This window comes from the organism of the source record quoted next, unplaced genomic scaffold, assembly GCF_019419815.1.
Source record: "Pyrus x bretschneideri cultivar Hongxiangsu unplaced genomic scaffold, Pyrus_bretschneideri_v1 Contig25, whole genome shotgun sequence".
Taxonomy (NCBI): domain Eukaryota; kingdom Viridiplantae; phylum Streptophyta; class Magnoliopsida; order Rosales; family Rosaceae; genus Pyrus; species Pyrus x bretschneideri.
Window position 1 is genome coordinate 937,658 of NW_025999557.1, and position 19,649 is coordinate 957,306.

The 19,649-nt window shown below is 35.4% G+C and overlaps 1 protein-coding gene across 1 annotated transcript; it reads left to right on the forward strand.

Annotated features, from left to right (window-relative positions):
• The first annotated feature begins 10,065 nt into the window (after positions 1 to 10,065).
• LOC103932980 (VQ motif-containing protein 4-like) lies at positions 10,066 to 12,224 on the forward strand. The gene is made up of 2 exons (XM_009342641.3): positions 10,066 to 11,285; positions 11,846 to 12,224. Exon 1 carries the CDS (start codon positions 10,374 to 10,376, stop codon positions 11,148 to 11,150), a length of 777 nt encoding a protein of 258 aa, XP_009340916.1. The 5' UTR covers positions 10,066 to 10,373; the 3' UTR covers positions 11,151 to 11,285; positions 11,846 to 12,224.
• The last annotated feature ends 7,425 nt before the right edge of the window (positions 12,225 to 19,649 follow it).

Below are 19,649 nucleotides of genomic sequence, written 5' to 3' on the forward strand. Positions count from 1 at the left end.
TTTGTCAAGGCCTTTAACATATATGTATCTAGTTTCTTAACACCAAAATGCACGCAAGGTTCCTAGATTCTTGCTAACTAATGTCTCAGAGTTTTAATCCGAAAAGAATACTGATTATTGAATATCAGAAGGATTTGAATTTAAGGATATTAGTAATGTTATTTTTCTATTGAATTTTATTTTTCTAGTGAGTTTTAATCCGAGAAGAATACTGATTGTTGAATATAAGAAGGATTTGAATTTAAGGATACTAATAATTTTATTTTCCCACACCAAAATGCAATTTTGGCTCTCTGTTTAGAATATAAGTTGACTTTGTGCTATATGATTTATGTTTGTGCATTGGCCCAAATGTACCAGTTAACATTTTTAGTTTGGTACATTATTGGATTGCAACTTTGTAATGTACCAAGAGTTTGGTATGTCATTTAATGTTATGCTGACATATATTGATCGTTTGGTACGTAAAATTTTTATTTTTGAAACGTATCTATTTGGAAAAACGTTATACAATGTGTCTTTGTGATGTACCAGGAGTTTGGTACATTAGTTAATGTTACACTGACTCATATTGATTGTTTGATTCATGAATTAATATTAGATTAGATCATTCCAAGCGTTTGGAACGTAAAGTTTTTTATTTTTGAAACGTATATGTCTGGAAAAACATTATACAATGTGTGTTTGTAATGTACCAGGAGTTTAGTGCGTTACTTAATGTTACACTGACTCATATTGATTGTTTGGTTCATGAAATAATATTAAATTAGATCATTCCAGGCGTTTGATACATAAAGTTTTTTATTTTTGAAACGTATCTGTCTAGAAAAATGTTATGCATTGTGTGTTTGTAATGTACCAGGAGTTTGGTACGTTACTTAATGTTACATAGACTCATATTGATCGTTTGGATCATGATATAATATTAAATTAGATCATTCCAGGCGTTTGGTACATAAAGTTTTTTATTTTTGAAACATAAGGGTGCTAAGCAAATAAAAAAAATGAAAGATATGATTGATAATCAAAAGCGTGCTGAGCAAGTGTTCGTATTGTGGTGTCCAAGCTTCTTGCACCTCCCACACTTCATTGGTCTTGATTCTTCCCCATTAGACTTAATCCTCTTAACCCTTGGTCTGCCGGGTTGTTTCTTGTCACTGGAGGCTTGATGACCAAATCCTTCACAATATTAAGTGGGGGTTGATGGATGTTAGGAATCAACATCCTACAAAAAAGGCCACATACAGAAATATATCAGCCTAAAAGGATATATGTGGAATTTAATAATTAACATTTTAAATTAAAAAACACAATAATGACAGGTTATCTAAATAAATATAAAAATGCTAACATGCTATCGTTTAGGCGTCCTAATCAAATTTCAAAATAGAACCAATGTTTAATCTAAAGAGTATTAGAAAAGTGCAAGGAATTCTAATTTTCCCATACATATATGTACAAGAGACCTTTAAGACCATCTCCAACATTTGGGTTAAAACCTAAAACTTTTAACCCAAAAATCCTTTTTCTCTTCCAACCCTTCTGGGTTAAATTTTTAGCACGAGATTATTAAAGAATGAATTTAGGATAATTTTTTGCTTAAAGTAATTTTTTTTTTTAAATGTAGACTATCATAATTTAATTTTACGAACATTTTAACCAAAAAATATTTAGATTCCAATAAATATTGAAAAATCACTAAACCAATACCATGAAGCTCATGGAACACTATGAAAGAATATGAAACACATAAAATAATTTTTTTTAAGGAAAAATTAGTATCCAGTCCCTAGTTACTAATGTTCATTGACTGAAACCTTATTAGTTTTCAGATTTTGATCCAAGTCCCTAGCATTAATGTAATAATAATGAATTCACATGTCAGTTACTTAATTTTTTAAAATAAAAAATAATAACTGATTTAGAATTTTAATACTCACACCTTTATTAAACTCCTAGCTAACTAATTTTCAATTCAAAACATTTCCAAAATAAATGTAACATCCCACATCGACCAACGGAGAGGGGGTGATGTGCTTTATATGTACATGCCCACCTCCTATAGAACGAGGTCTTTTGGGAACTCACTGGCTTCGGGTTCCATCAGAACTCCAAAGTTAAGCGAGATCGGGTGAGAGCAATCCCATGATGGGTGACCCACTGGGAAGTTCTCGCGTGAGTTCCCAGAAACAAAAATCATGAGGGCGTGGTCGGGGCCCAAAGCGGACAATATCGTGCTATGGTAGAATCGGGACTAGGATGTGACAGAATGGTATTAGAGCCACTCTGACATGTGGTGCGAATGTGCCGACGAGGACGTCGGGGCCCTAAGGGGGGTGGATTATAACATCCCACATTAACCAATGGAGAAAGGGTGATGTGCCTTATATATACATGCCCACCTTCATATGACACGATGCCTTTTGGGAACTCACTAGGTTCGAATTCCATCGGAACTCTGAAGTTAAGCGAGTTCAGGCGAGAGCAATCCTAGGATGAGTGACCCACTAGAAAGTTCTCGCGTGAGTTCTCAAAAACAAAAACCATGAGGGCGTGGTCGGGGCCCAAATCGGACAATATCGTGCTACGGCAAAGCTGGGCCTGGGATGTGTCAGAATCCCAGAAACAAAACCGTGAAGGCGTGGTCGTGGCCCAAAGTAGACAATATCGTGATACAGCGGAGTCGAGACTGGGATGTGACAGAATGGTATTAGAGCCACTCTGTCGTTCGGTACGGATGTGTCGGAAAGGACGCCGGGTTCCCCTTAAGTGGGGTGGATTGTGAGATCCCACATCGACCAACAAAAAGGGGGTAATGTGCCTTATATGTGCATACTCCCCTCCCTATAGCACAAGGCCTTTTGGGAACTCACTAGCTTCGGATTCCATTGGAACTCTGAAGTTAAGCAAGTTTGGGCAAGAGCAATCCCAAGATGGGTAACCCACTGGGAAGTTGCTCGTGAGTTCCCAGAAACAAAACCGTGAAGGCGTGGCCCAAAGCAGACAATATCGTGCTATGGCAGAGCCGGTCTGAGATGTGACAATAAATTAAAAAATTAGAATAAGTTTGTACCCATTAGCTTTTTTTAAAATGTTTTCAATTTTTTAATCTTATATGTACCCATTCATGTAATTTTTTTCAAAATTTTAATCTTAAATGTACTCATTCTTAAATATACCAATTTGTTATATGTAAAATGTACCAATTTTTTTTTATATAAAATCTATTCTTTTTTTTTTTCTAATCCATTTTTAAACTTATATGGGTACATTCTTTTTTCTTTGATTTGAGAATGCATCCATATCAAGTTTAATCGAAGAAATTCACTAATGCTATTAAGCCTAATATCTTTTTCTTTTCTTTTTTCTGATTTTGAAGATTGTACCCATGTTTTGGCACAATAATTTTTTGGTTAATTTTGATGAATGTACTCAGGTTTATATATATACACACACAATAGTATATTTATATTTTAATATTTTTAATCCCACAAATTATGATTTTTTTTTATTTAAAATCTCATTAATATAAACAACTATAAATTTCAAATTTTAATTTAAAAAATATAGTAACATACATAGAAACAAATTATCACATTAATTTCAGGAACTTCGATCAAAATTTGAAAAACAACAAGTTTCAGTCAAAGAATATTCATAGCTAATGACCGCATCCAAAGTCTCCCTTTTTTTTAATTACTTTAGCCGTTGATTTAAATTTAGACCGTTAGATCTTTTTTTTTACCGTTGGATTTGATCATATTAGATCTTAGCTGTTGGATTCAATGAATTTATAAATATAAAAAACTAAAAAAAAAAATACACATATATGGTGGGCAGCCTCTAACCCGGGAGGAATCTTGGGCAAAATTTACCCCAGAAATAAGTTTTGGATTAAAACTCATATTTGCCCCAAGATTTGGAGCAAGTTGGGGTAAGTTTATAACATAAAATTTGAGTTTTACTCCAAGAGTCTAAGGGAAGGGATCCCTATTTTATTCAAAAAATGGGGATTAGTTGTGGAGCGCACACCATATCGAACTTTAACAATCTGAACCGTCTATTTTTCAAGTTGCACTTTATATATCATCCATTATTAGCCAAATGAGAAATATTTGAGGGATCTAATTGAGTTCAAAAAATTGACGAACACTTTGTTCTAAGAAAAACATTGAAATTTTATTGTGATAATTAAATAAGCAAATAGTTTCGGATTGAATTGAATTTTTACAGAGATGATCTATGAATTGAGACTTTCAAAATAAACGGTTCGGATCATTAAAACTTAATGCAGAGTGAGTTCCACAACTGATTCCCATGTTTTAATAAAATGGGAATCCCTTTTCTTAAAGGGCTTATATATACACACACACGCTTTTAAGACTAGATATTTTTATTAAGGTCTTCCACAATTATTAAAGTGAGTTCATATATGTATGAAAATCAGGTATCTTGAGTATTAATCACTACAATTGGTGTGATTCGGTAGAGGTGCAATCTACATATATATTACTTGTGAAACCCATCTTCTTCTTTTTCAAAAAGTAATTTTCAGCGAAACACAAAGTTAAGGCCAAAATCTGGCAAGCATGCGACAATTCAAACAAGAACAGGCTAATATTATATTCCCCTTGATTGTCTCCAACTTGAACCAATTCAACGTGGACAAATTCTTAGTCCAACTCAATCTCATAAGACTCATCTCAGATCATACCCACAGCCTCATGCAAATTCTTTTATTTTTGTTTTCATTTTTATTTTATTCGAGTGTATAAAAATTGTGTTTAGGATAATTAAAAATAAAAATAATGGCCGGTTCGTATTAAGAAAATTAAAAACAAAAACATGTGCCTAACATTAAGATGCACCGGCTTCGACGGTGAGGTAACAAGAAGATTACCAAAATCGTCGGACCTTACAAAGTCAGCAATGTCAAGCTATATGATTCTTCAACAAAATTGTCACCTTTCGAAGCATAAGAAATACCAAAAAATGCCACCTAATATTCACATTGTTTATGCACTTTGGTCAAGCCGGCCGACCTAATTAAGCATATTATCAATATTGTATAACAAGTTTTGAACCTAGCCATGTACTTTGCAGTTTCGATTAGTGATCTTAATTAGGGTTTCCACCAGTGAAAGTTAATCACACACTAATACTACCACATCATGGAAAAAATCATGTTGTAAAAATGTGGGAGGACCACAAGAAAAAACCAACTACTTTTCTGGGTTTTTTTAATCAGCACTCGCAAAGTGTAAGATAAGTTATATATATTGAAACGATTACACACTTTAATCTTTATAGATCTACATTTTGAACTTTTATAGTGAATTTGAATAAGTAGGTATGGTCAAAATAATTAAGCAAAGTTTAGTGTTAGTTACAGACCTAAGCAGTCACATTAGCTAAAGCATATGTGCATCTCCATGCACTCAAAGTTCAGATAATTTTTAGATTAGATTAAAGCACAATATCATCATTTCAAAAGAAAAAAAAAAATTTGTTAGCATCAGTCCTACTAAAATGTGTTATCAGTTCTTTAATCTAGTGGGTTTTATATATAGTAGACTTACCACACATTATTCAAAAGTTAAGAATTGCATACGCACGCAAGAATTGATTGATAACTAATTAAACTTTAGATATGAAATGATTTTTAAACACCTTAGTTTATCTATGTTTATTGGTCATCCTTGATTTCTTAAAATACGAAAACGGGAAATAAACTAGGATTATAATATGAAAAAATAGTGTAGTAAAACTCCTTGAAGTAAAAATTGGTCTGTAATATTTTATTTTTCTTTAAAATATTTTAAAGAAAAAGTTTCAATAATATTCTCATAATCTCTCTCTTGATTTAGGATAAACCCTTTCCTCGTCTCAATGAACAAGATTCATGTCCTACCATCCATAATGAAGAGATTTTTCAATGTGTTTGAAACACAGATACATACGCTATATATGTTATTATATAAGTGACAAAATAATTAACAAAGATTATTTTCACATGTATAATAACATATAACATACCATTAACTCCATGTTCTTGGCACGTTAAGAAATCTCTCCCCATAATATGAGGGGTCCATATCTCCTTTCCATTTACCATGAGCTTCTTTATCTTGTCTTTGCTCCTCAGATTCCTTTTTGTATTTGATGAACCTGTTGACATATGGATATATAAAAGGAGCATGATTATCTTCTCTCTTTTTTTTCCCTCCCTTTCCTTTCCTTTTTATTTAAATGGTCACGATTAAATCACATTAATATCTTATATTAATTTTTTATAACAAAAGAAAGACAAAATAAGAGAATGTGAGAGGATGAGATGAAATGAGATGAAAAGATGATGGGAGAGAATACTAGTCCTATATAAAAAGTCTCTTTGGATCCAGAAAATATAAAGAAAAATGGAAAACACGGTAATACAATAATAACATTGGTACAGTGAAAGATAACTACTTATTCCACACTGCTGGTATTCGCTTATTGGTAACCGTCCCTTCGTGACCTACTTGATAATTAACTCGATCGATATGCCACTAGCTAACGCTTTTCCTTTCTTTATCAAAGAAAAAGAAATAAATTTGTGACCAAAATTTTAATCTGGGTCGAGTTTATTTTTTTCATGCAAGCGATAGAGGGAGGAAAACTTGAAGGTAGAATTATATGTTCTTAACTACAAGAGAGTTGTAAAATTCTTGCGACTTGATCGAGTTAAAATGAATAAAAATGTTGATGGCCTTTTCCACAAAACTCTATAATTCTAAAATAAAATTGACACTTAATTAGAATTCGATCTAGTGGTATTTCTCTTCAATCGTAATTGAGAGGTTTTAGGTTTGAATCTCATGAATGGTAAGTTTCATACCAATTTATTCGCACCCCATAATGTAAATATATCATTGTATAAAAAACTCTAAAACAAAGTTAAATAACTTGATCTAATTATAGCAGTTAAAAATCAGAGTATACACGCAAAAACATTACAAAATTGTCAAATGACTACATAACTCGAAGAGACTATATTTTAAAAGAATTACATTAACTGAATATAAAACATCATATTTGTGGAGAACCAACCATAATCTTAATAGTCAAGAAATCCAAATTCTTAACATACAAGAAAATCCTCGACACAAAATATTTGAAATACCCTTAGCTAATAATAAACCAAAAAACTAACAAATTAACTTTTCCAACAAGTTTGAACCTATTCATCCTTCAACCTTTCTCATATCCTTCTCTAACATCGCAATGGGATATTTATGTACCTTATGTTAGCGTCTTATTTATATACTAAACAAATCGTACAAGTTAATTAAGCTTAGAGTTTCAATGTTTACAAGATTAATTAATGGAGATAAGTAAAGACTAATCCACATTACATTTTCTTAGTTGTAGTTGTGTATAATGGACTTTTGGTCCCTCCCTCCACTTTTCTTGCTCTCTCCCCACCCCAACTCCGTTAAGTAAAGCTTGATTCTTTTTCTTTTTAGTACTTTGCAATATTTTAAAGTGCAAACAAAATAAGAACCACAAGCTAATGTGGGCAGTGAACAGCACACTAAGAATTGGATTGGGGAAAATGAAAGTTAGAATCTAACCATTACTCTCATTGTGGAACCCGAACTGATTCATGTTCCAAGATTTACATAAAATACTAATAATCTTTGGGTTAATGGAAATAATACCATTAATTAAACATGATATAATATGGAGATTTTTTATACGTTGAAATGAGTTCAACCCAAAATTTTATGTGGCCTCTTTGTGTCCTATCTCATTTGTTGACACGCAGTCATTCATTTAAACTCCACTTAACAATATTACTCTTCGACTTATCTCTTCAATAAAAAAAATAAAAAACTAAAGATAAATTAAGTCAAAAGAACATGTGTCACTCAAATGAAATAAATCACAGAAGCCATAGAGAGTTTTAATTGCAAAAGATTTGAACTCCGTTGGAATTTTACTTTTGACATCACAAATGAGATGATGAGGTAACTAATTAAATAACTTTCGTGCATGCTGATGTAGCCTAAAAGTTGGCCATTACATCAAACTTAAAACCCAAGTTTTGTTTGTGACAAAAATAATCATAGAAAAGAACGTTTGATTGTAGTTTACAAAATTTCAATTCTCACTCCCTTCCCTCAATTTTATTCCATCTAAATGGCTCTACATTTAAGATTCACTGTGCATTGGTGGAGTTATGTGTGAATTAGTGTCAAACACATTGTGCTAGTCTCGCACAAATACAAATCCAATTTATAGTGGGGAAATCTTATAAGTTTTATGAACAAATTTTTGAATGATGGCAAAGAGTACATAAATAATTTACTATTTCTTAAGAGATTTATGAGTTTGCAATTCAAGATTTAAGGTTTTTATTTTGGATATATTGGTACAATTTCGGCGTAATAGTATATCTTTTTTAATATTAGAGATGCTAGATATAAACTTGAGACATTTTTTAATATTAGAAAGAGGAGTGACGCTAAAAGCTAATTGGCTTAGGGTAATTGTACATTACGAGTATGCTGTTGTGGTACATCTTTTAGTTATTATACTGATATCTTATTTGGATCGAGCCTATTTAGATTTATGTATTTTAATAGTGAAATCGGCTCATTTGGATCCGTTTGATACGGGCCGGTTGTTACAGATCAAACAAATCTATTTTCAATTATATGTCGTATAACAATATAAAATAATCTCTATGTGTTTTCGTTTAGTTTACTATGGGAAGGAAATGAAGGGACTCTCATGAATATTTGTTTGAATAAGTTTGATCATTGTTTTACTTCTTAGGGTTAGATAAATATGAGATTATGGATCATGGCTTCATTGTAGACCAATAATAAAATGACAAATGCTAAGACAATCCTTAAACTGTGGTAGAGCATTTTTGCTCACCACGCTAAACCTTGGTGTATGTACACCGTACATCTAATCATTTGCAATGTGTTATTTTACTTAACTTTGGTTAATTTTTTTCAAAATTGAAAAAGTAATATTTAATGTGAAAGTTAACTAGAGTTAGTTGAAATGGCACAACAAATAATTAGGTGTAATGTAAGTATACATCATAATTATGTTGGTGAGCAAAAATGCTCTCTTAAACGGTGTGGGCCGGGTTACCCTCACATGAGAAATATAAACTCAATTTTCAACTCGATTTTACACAAATCGGATCTAACACGGACCGTTTTAAAAAATTAAAAAATAAAACCGGCGGTTCGAATCCATCGATCCAAATACCCGTATACCCACTCTTGTAAAATACTATTTGATAATAGGAGCGGAGGAGTGTGGCAAACAAACTCCCCATGGACGCGTGACGAGTACTGAATGTATGGGATTGGTGTATGCGATCTGATCAAGTGTTTCGATCATCTTCTCCAATCCCATCACATTGAGCAAAAGCACAGAACACAAAATGACACAACGCCAAGAGTCTCTCTGCAGTCTGCAGTCAGGGCTCTGAAGTCAATGCCCTCTCTCTCACTCTCTATCTCTCTCTAAGATCATCACCCATTAATATTGACACACTTACTCCTGCACATGTCTTTGACATGATGATAAGTTTCCCATTGGTGGCATACACATGCTCGTGCCCCTCAAATTCCCAATCCAACCAATCACCTCCCACCATTTTCAAAACATCCCTAAATGTTGTTTGAATGCATTTTCTCACTAGCCATTCACCTCCCTCCTCCATCCCAACCCCACTCCAAACGCCAAAAAAGAAAAATCAACAAGCTAGAGAAGAAAAAACAAGGACATCTTTAGTTCAACTACTAAGAAAAAGAAAGAGTAGACCTAAGTTAAGTTAATCAACGAAGTTGCGTATCTAGTTTCTGTATCAAAGTTTAAATTTATTATTTACTTTAATAAGTTCAAGTTTATGTGCTAAAAATATGAGTAATTAGATCAAAAGCTTCAAATAAATTAACGATCATACTTAACATAAATATTATATATATGTAGCAATTAACTCGTTTAAACTTGAAAACTTCGCATTTATAAATAAAAAAGAATGCTGGTGCTACATACTATATACTATAAAAGAAGAAAGGGAAAGGAAAAGAGAGAGATTAAGGCACAACACAACCATAAGCAAACAAAACACAGCAAATAAGCAGCAACCATTTTTTTTTTTCTCCTTTTTCTCTCTTTTCCCATTTCAAAGGGCCAAAACCAAAAATCAAAAGCCTTGTTTTTCACTCTTCCAGTTCCAAATCCCAAGTCTTCTTCCAAGTTGCTACCCAAACCCCATCTTAAAGCAAGCTCTCTCTGTTTTTCTTGAGACGCAGAACGGTTTTTGGTGGCTGTGGCGGTGACAGAACACCCACCAAATCCAAATGGAATACACCACAAGCTCAAGGCCTCAAGAATTCAGAGAGAAGCCCTATTCGTATTCCCCCATAAACTCGCCGAGAACCAACAACAATGGCACGGCCACCAACGCCAGCGTCTGCAGCAGCAGCAGCAGCTCGGCGGTGGCGGCTCAAATCCCGACAACTCTGAAAGTCTCAACTCCCAGATCTGACTCCAATCCCTACCCGACAACCTTCGTCCAAGCTGATTCCTCGAACTTCAAACATGTTGTCCAAATGCTCACCGGCTCCTCGGAAACCGTCACTCACCAGTCCTCCCCTAAACCCACCACCGCCACCCACCACCACCATCATCAAGATCCAACAATTTTGCCACCTTCCAACAAAAACTTCAACATCCCACCAATCAAAACCGCCCCACCAAAAAAGCAGGGCTTCAAGCTCTACGAGCGGAGGAGCACCAATCTCAAAAACACCCTCATGATCAACACCCTCATCCCCAACTTCCAATCGGCTTCTGGGTATTCGCCACGCCACCAGGAGATCCTGTCCCCGAGCTTGCTTGACTTTCCGTCCCTCACCCTCAGCCCAGTGACGCCGTTGAACGACGACCCCTTCGACAAGTCGGCGGCGTCGCCGTCACTGGGGAACTCTTCGTCGGAGGAGGACAGGGCGATTGCGGAGAAAGGGTTTTACTTGCACCCGTCGCCGAGAGCTACGACGACACCGAGAGACCAAGAGCCGCGGCTTCTGCCTCTGTTTCCGGTCACTTCACCGAGAGTTTCTGGGTCTTCTTCTTGATCAAATGACGAGGAGAGAAAAAGAGAAGAGAGAGAGGCATGTGTAGTAAGTATTATTTACTGTGGGTAGGTTTTGATTAAAATGATCATCAGGAGAAGTGAAGATTAATGGGTTTTGGATGAGTTTCAATGACAGGTATAGATCTTTGTTTTAATTGTACAATTTTCATATCTCTTCCATAAAAATGCTAAAAAACTTAGCTTTGTTCTTCAACTTCCTCCTCTACTTCTTTTCTTCTTCTTTATTTTGCAATTTTGCAATTTTTATTGCAGTTTTTTTATAATTTCTACCGTAACCAAATTAAGGAAGATTGAAGGTAAGTTTTATGTTGGAATCTGGGTGAGCATATATGAACGGGATAATGATTTTTAATTTTACCAACTTGCATTAGTTTAGCATTTCATTCAATTGCAGAAATGATTTTTCTTTCCTTGTGTGTGTGGGGTGGGAGAGGACTTTTAAGAAGATGAGGGTGTGGGCTTGCTGGAATGGACAATTAGGAATGAGATTAAGAAGTTTTAGGGTTAAGTTTTGCTGGTTTTCTTTTTTTTTTTTTTTAACTTCTGGGTCGGCAGGTTAATTAAGTTTTACTGACAAGTTAACTAAATTTTAATTAAGGATATATAGTTTGGAACTTGTAATTGAGTACATTTGAGAGAGGGATTGAACTTGTTGAAGGGTTGTTCTTCTTCTAGGGTCCCCCCAATTGAGGAGTGAGGAGGACCACATTTCCCATTCACTCAAAGGCCATCCATCCATGCATGAACTTCCACCTAATCATGTGGACTTGTGACTCTGAGCTGTTGAAATTGTTCAGCTAATGCGTTAGAAGCAGGTCTTCTCATTCTGTACTTCTCTTTATTTCTCCTTTGATTTATTTATTTAGAATTTGGGAAAAAATGAGGAAAGAATGCACGAGATGGAAATGGGAGTACGGAAATCATTATTTTACAAGGAGGCAGATTGTCTGCCCTCCTTTTACCATGTCCTTCTCATCCCCTCCTAATTGTGTCAGGTGCGTGGATTGAGCGCATACGAGTCCTTTTTTATTTAATGCATGCTCAATAGTTAGTACGCTTCGTGAATTACTGCACTAATCCTCGAATTACATGATTTTAATTATTTGTTTTGCCTTGAATACTCATACAAAATTACAAATAACTCGAAAAAAAATGCTAAGGAGACTCTCTCAAAAGTGAGACTCTATATGGAAGGTTCCAACATTATAAAACATTGTGCTAAAAACATGAGGCCGCTTATAGTCTATGAAGATTCCCACTTTAGAGAGTCTGCTTAGCATTTCTCTAACGCGAAACATGGCAACACCATTTATCAAATACTGTAATTCAAGGATTATTGCTCGAATCCACAGTTCATCTTATTAAGACCTTATATGAAATAGCCGATGGAGGGGTTTCTTTGTGGGAGTACTCACAAATGAAGAAGAATGTAGCTTTCATTATCGAAAACTTACATGCAACAAGGATATATTGGTCTCTCACTCCCACTCAATCTCATCATGTAATCCACGCCAAGAATGAGAGTGAGACTAAAGGGCTACATGAGCATATATCTCGTTAGAGGGCTGATTTTAACACCATATTTAGATTTCCGCACTCTTCTTTATTTGTGTCCATTAGATTGAATAAATCAAACCTAAATAACAAATATGATCAAATATAAATGTGTAGGGGAAGAAAAGGGACGTGTGTTTGTCATTTTAGGTCCCGATAACCTCGTTATAGGGAAGTTTCCCTCCAACTTTAATTTCAGTTTTACGTGAAAGGAAAAGCATTTGGATTTTTATCGTTGGAGGCGTTTCCATTTGTGTACAACTTTACCATATGCCGAGATAAAAGACAACGAATAATACATATATATATATATATGCAGTGCATATACAAGGAAAGAAGTTGCGGGTTGAACATTTCAGACATTCTTCCTATGTATTTTTATTTTTCCATGAATATAAATATAAAGAATTGTTATTGGCACTTCAAAAATCTTATTTTACAATCCAAATTTTTTATAATTAGAAAGAAAAATGTACTTGTGAGAAGTGTAGAATGAGATTTTTGAAGTACTAGTAATAATTATATATATATATATAGGTTGTATTGTTTTGTTTGTGATGTGGACTCATTTGACTTGGAACACAACTTTCTCAATGTGTGGACGCAAGAAAGAAAAACAAGAAACCAAAAAGTGGGGCTTTCTTTCTGTTACCCCTTATCACACTCGAGGACGAAAGGAGAAAGAAAAAATACCAAGTACAATTTGAATTTGCAAATTAAAGCTGCAGATAAAATGTCAAGACTTGTTCATTTTTTTCCTTTTTCGACACTCAATTTCTGTCATTGTGTTGTTTGCGCGTGTGTGCCCAACAAGTTGGTGCGTTGAACTGAAAGACCGCCAAAGTTGTTTCTTATTTATTTATTTATTTGTTTTTGCAATTTGATGATGGATGAAGAAATATATTTTGTCTACTTGTTTTAGATTGACAAAGTATTCTTGCTTTTTTGGATTGTTGAACAAGTTTTGGATTTTAATGGAAATTGGATATTATTGAAAGATATTTATCAAAGAAAAACTTGTGTGGCGGGTAGAAATTTGGAAACATGACAGCCTAAAGAAAAATGAAATGAACAAAACAATCCTTAAGTTACATACTGATATATCATTGACCCCTTCGACCGCTGACTATCAAGTTAAGCAATACTTTTTGGGGTGAATTTTTTTTAGAGGCTTTTGGCTTGTGATGCAGCACATGAATGAAGGGGTTTATGATCATTTTGATGATAAAATGTCATTCATGCATCTCATTAATCATCCCTATTGTAACCGCTAGTGCATTTATCTTAGGTTCATGCATTACAATTGTGTAGTCTTTATTTTGCATTTATGCAGCCCCTAGCCATATAAGGGAGGCTTGTTCCCTTAACTTTTCAATATTCCAATAATCAGTTTACAGACTATCTTAAGTCTCTCATTGAAGAGTGCTAATTTCCTTGTGGATTCAAGGCTTCCTAGTAGAATACGAAGATATTCTTCTAGTTTCCGCTTCCGTTCTACATTAGTTGGTATCAGAGCCAAGTTTTTCCTTGGGTTGATGGCCAATTCCCCTAATGGCAATGAACGTCGAGAAGAGGCTCTTACAAGAGCCGAATTTATGGCGCACCAGAATCAAACCCAGCAAACATTGCGTGAAATCCAGACAACTCTTACCAGGTTGGTGGTGCAACCAGATGTTAACAATCAGGGTCCAAGACGAGAACATGCTCCAACGTACCAAGATCGACGTTAGGTAGCCAATGAAGATTCTAGCGATGATGAAGAATATGTTGATGAGATATTCAGAGGGCTAAAAGGAGATAATGGTCCTCCAAGACAACATGATCATGGTGTAAACAGAGATTATCGTATGAAGATTGATTTACCAAGCTTCAATGGTCACCTTCATATCGAGGATTTCTTAGACTAGCTGAATGAAGTAGAAAGGTTCTTTGAATACATGGAGATTCCTGAAGAAGAAAAAAAAAAGTCCTACTTATTGCCTATAAGCTGAAAGGTGAAGCTTCTGCTTGGTGGGAGCAACTTCAGATATCACGAACTCGTCAAAGAAATACCTATGTGCGTTCATGGATGAAAATGAAGCAGTTACTGAAGGCAAGGTTTTTACCTCCTAATTATGAACAAGTTCTTTTCCGACAATACCAAAAGTGCAATCAGGGGAGTAAAACTGTCCAAGCCTATATAGAGGAGTTTTACATATTAGCTTCACGCAATGATCTCATGGAAACTGAAGTGCAACAAACAGCCAGTTACATTGGTGGATTGCGACTAGGCATTCAAGATAGGGTTTGTATGCAATTAGTATTCACCGTGGTAGAAGCTGTTAATTTAGCTACAAAGGTGGAAGCTCAAATGGACAGGTCGAAGAATCAAGCAAATCAAAGTTTTACTTTTGATTCATCACGATCTTTAGCAAGCAAAGGGAAACAAACTTTCTCATCATAGCCAACAACTGGAAATATTAGTAATGAAATTCGTGGCAACAGTAATTCTTCACAGAAACCATAAACAACCAGAGGCCGTAAAGATGTTCCCCAAGACCCCTATGCAAAGTCTAAGGAAGATAAGTGCTACAGGTCTGGGCAACATAGGCACTTGTCCAACAATTGTCCTAAAAGGAGAACGGTGAATTTGTTAGGAATAAAATAGACAAGTGAAGAGCAACCAATAGAAGATTTGGAAGGTGTTGCACTGACTTATGAAGAAGATGAAATTATTGGAGAAGATGATGGAGAATTACTTGAGAGGTCTTTGGTTATCCAACGACTGTTATTAGCACTAAAACGTGAAGAACCTCCTCAACTCATAACATTTTCAAAACTCGATGCACAGTAAATCAGAGGGTTTTGCGATTTGATCATTGATCATGGCAGTAGTGAGAACGTTGTTTCCAAGAAAATGGTAGAAAAGCTGGGATTGAAGACAGAAAAGCATCATGCACCCTACAAACTTGGGTGGATTAGGAAAGGTGTGGAATCAAAGGTGACTAAAACTTGCCCCATTACTTTTTCAATTGGAAAAAAGTATGTTGATAAAGTAATATGTGATGTAGTTGACATGGATGCATGCCACATGTTCTTGGGGATGCCATGGCAACGAAAGAAACCGAGAAATCAAATCCATCTAGAAAGATAGTATTTCTGGTGGACAATAATGAGGAATTTTGGCATGCTGAAATGCAAATAGGTCGACAAGTTTATGCGATTGTGGTACAGGAGAACAAATCTCACACTCCACTTATTCCAAAAAACAATTCAACCTTTGCTTGTGGAGTTTGATGACATAATCCCCGACAAGCTACCTTCAAATCTACCTCCTATGTGGGATGTCCAGCATGAAATAGACTTTATTCTTAGAACTAGTCTTCCTAACCTTCCTCATTACAGGATGAGTCCTAAAGAGAGCAAAATCCTACAAGACAAGGTCGAGGACTTGATGCAAAAAGGGTTCATAAGGGAAAGCATGAGCCCTTATGCTGTTCCTTTACTTTTGGCACCTAAAGGTGAAGGAGATTGGCGCATGTGCACTGATAGTTGAGCCATTAACAAAATCACAGTCAAGTATCGCTTCCCAATTCCAAGGTTAGACGATATACTTGACAACTTGGCTGGATCAAAGGTCTTTTCTAAAATGTGTTTGCATAGTGGATACCACCAAATCCTCATTCGACCTGGTGATGAGTGAAAGACGGCTTTTAAGATGAAAGAAAGGCTATATGAATGGCTAGTAATGCCGTTTGGGCTTTCAAATGCGCCAAGCACTTTTATGCAGCTAATGAATCAGGTATTCAAACCTTTTACTGGAAAGTTTGTTGTTATATATTTTGATGATATCCTAATATATAGCCGAGATAAAGATAAACACCTAGCACACTTAAAAATGGTGCTAACTGTTTTGCAAAAGAATAAATTGTATATCAACTTGAAAAAGTGCAGTTTTATGACCACTCAACTAGTGTTTTTGGGATTTGTTATTAATGGAGATGGAATACATGTTGATGAAGAAAAGGTTAGAGTAATTCATGAGTGGCCAACTACTAAAACTGTGCATGAAGTTCGAAGCTTTCATGGTTTGGCTACCTTCTGTCGGCGATTTATCAGAAACTTTAGTAGCATCATGGCTCTAATAACTGAATGTTTAAAGGAAGGAAAGTCCCATTGGGGTGAATAAGCTGATCAAAGCTTTGCCTTAATAAAAGAAAAACTTTCAACAGCTCCAGTTTTGGCTTTACAGATTTTGACAAGTTGTTTGAAGTGGAATGTGATGCTTCATTTGTCGGGATAGGAGCTATTATATCACAAGAGGGAAGACCAGTTGCATTTTTTAGTGAAAAGCTTAGTGAAGCACGCAAGAAATGGTCTACTTATGAGCTAGAATTTTATGTTGTTGTTCGAGCTCTTAAAGTTTGGGAACATTACCTAATTCAGAAGGAATCCATTCTATATATTGATAACCAGGCCTTGAAGTTTATAAATAGGCAGAGTAAAATAAATTGCATGCATGGTAGCTAGATCACCTATATACAACGATTCACCTTTTCTTTAAAGCACAAGGCAAGAACACAGAACCGTGTTGCTGATGCTTTGAGTAGGAGATCATCACTACTTGTGACCATGCGAGCCGAGGTGATCAGATTTGAATACCTCAAGGAATTATACCCTGAAGATGAAGACTTTTCTATTGTTCGGGACAAGCTATGAATGAGAAAAATTGTGGATAATATGCATATCCAAGATGGTTATTTGTTTCGAGGGAGTCAGTTGTGCATTCCTAAAGGGTCGCTAAGAAAGCATTTAATTCAAGAGCTTCATGGTGGTGGGCTTGGTGGACATTTGGAAAGATACAAGACAGTGGCAATTGTAGAAGAAAGATACTATTGGCCACAGTTAAAGCGAGATGTTGGAAATTTTGTGGAAAGATGTCAAGTAGCAAATGGGCAATCTCAAAATACAGGTCTCTATATTCCATTGCCCATTCCAGAGGCTCCATGAGAAGATTTGTCTATGGATTTCATTTTAGGATTACCTAGAACTCAAAGAGGTGCAGACTCGGTGTTTGTTGTAGTTGATCGATATTCAAAGATGGCTCATTTTGTTGCTTGTAAGAAAAATGCTGATGCTACCAATGTTGCCAATCTTTTCTTCAAGCAGATTGTTCGTCTGCATGGTGTTCCTAAATCCATCACTTCTGATCGGGACACTAATTTTTTGTCCCATTTTTGGAGGACTTTATGGCGATAGTTTGATACTTTTCTCAATTTCAGCAGCACCAGTCATCCACAATCTAATGGACAAACAGAAGTTGTCAACCGAACTCTGGGAAATCTCATTTGTTGTACCTCTAGAGATAAGCCAAAACAATGGGACGTGGCATTAGCACAAGCTGAGTTTGCATATAATAGCAAGGTTAATCGTTCCACCGGAAGGTCTCCATTTGCTATTGTCTATTGTCACCCACCAAAACATACCTTGGATTTGGTTCCTTTGCCAAAGCTACCAAGAAAAAGCATAGATGCTGAGAATCTGGCAAAAAGAATTTCCACCATTCAAAGGGAGGTCCGTCAGAATCTTGAGGAAGCAACTCTTAAGTACAAAGAAGCTGCTGATAAGAAAAGACGTCATAAGGTGTTCGAGGAAGGGGACCTAGTCATGGTTTATTTACGGAAGGGACGGTTTCCTATGAGAACCTATAACAAATTGAAGGACAAGAAGTATGGCCCTTACCAAATAAATCAGAAAATCAATAATAATGCTGACGTTATTGATCTTCCTGCTGACATGAACATGTCTCCTACGTTCAATGTGGCTAATTTGTTTGAGTATCATCCTTCTGTTGATGTGGTTTGCTATGAAGACAACTTAGGGACGAGTTTGTCTGAAGGAGGGGAGAATGATGTAGCACATTAATGAAAAGGTTTATGATCATTTTGATGATTAAATGTCATTCATGCATCTCATTAATCATCCCTATTTTAACCGCTAGTGCATTTATCTTAGGTTCTTGCATTACAATTATGTAGTCTTTATTTTGCATTTATGCAGCCCCTAGCCATATAAGGGAGGCTTGTTCCCTTAACTTTTCAATATTCCAATAATCAATTTACAGACTATCTTAAGTCTCTCATTGAAGAGTGCTAATTTCCTTGTGGATTCAAGGCTTCCTAGTAGAATACGAAGATATTCTTCTAGTTTCCGCTTCCATTCTACATCAGCTTGACACTTGGTTGTGTCATGATTTTTCAACCTCGCGTTTGTGTCATGAGAAAAATTGGTCCAAAAACGACATATGGACTCGAGACTTGAGACTTGAGAGTCAGATTAATAGAGAGACGACAATGTAAAAATCCGTAACTTTAGGGTTGTTTTCATCTATTTTGAAAAAAATAGGGACTCAACCATCACATACTCACACTACACGAGTACAAAATGTAATTGGCTCAAAGAGAAAAGAAAAAAGTATCGTAATGCCAGCTCACTTATCTAATTTTACACTCACTTTATGACTAAAATATAGATGACAAATCAATATACAGTGAGGTGAAAAAATTATAAGACAAATCGCACTTAGAATTAAAAAAGAAGGTAGAAACCCATATTATTATCCCAAGCGTGACTGAAAGTGAGAATCTAACCTGGATAGTTGGGCCAGTGTGATTGGTACCTTGACTGAAATTTCTTCACTTGTATGCCTAATTCTTATCTGCAATTTTTGCCTGCCATAGTACCAACCTACTTCTCATTTAGTAGGAAGGAAGGATTCATGTACACAAAGTAATCTGGTCAACCAAGCTAGGTACAAAAGTAAACTCTGGTACCAATTAAAACAACTAAGACAGCTATAAACCGCACCATGATAAAAAAAAATAAAGTTACCTTTTTATACAAGCAATAGTTGGAAATGGAGAAATTGAACTTGGTATCTCGAGCG

Coding starts and splice junctions, on each gene's coding strand:
- LOC103932980 (XM_009342641.3), top strand. CDS start 10,374: ATGGAATACACCACAAGCTCAAGGCCTCAAGAATTCAGAGAGAAGCCC.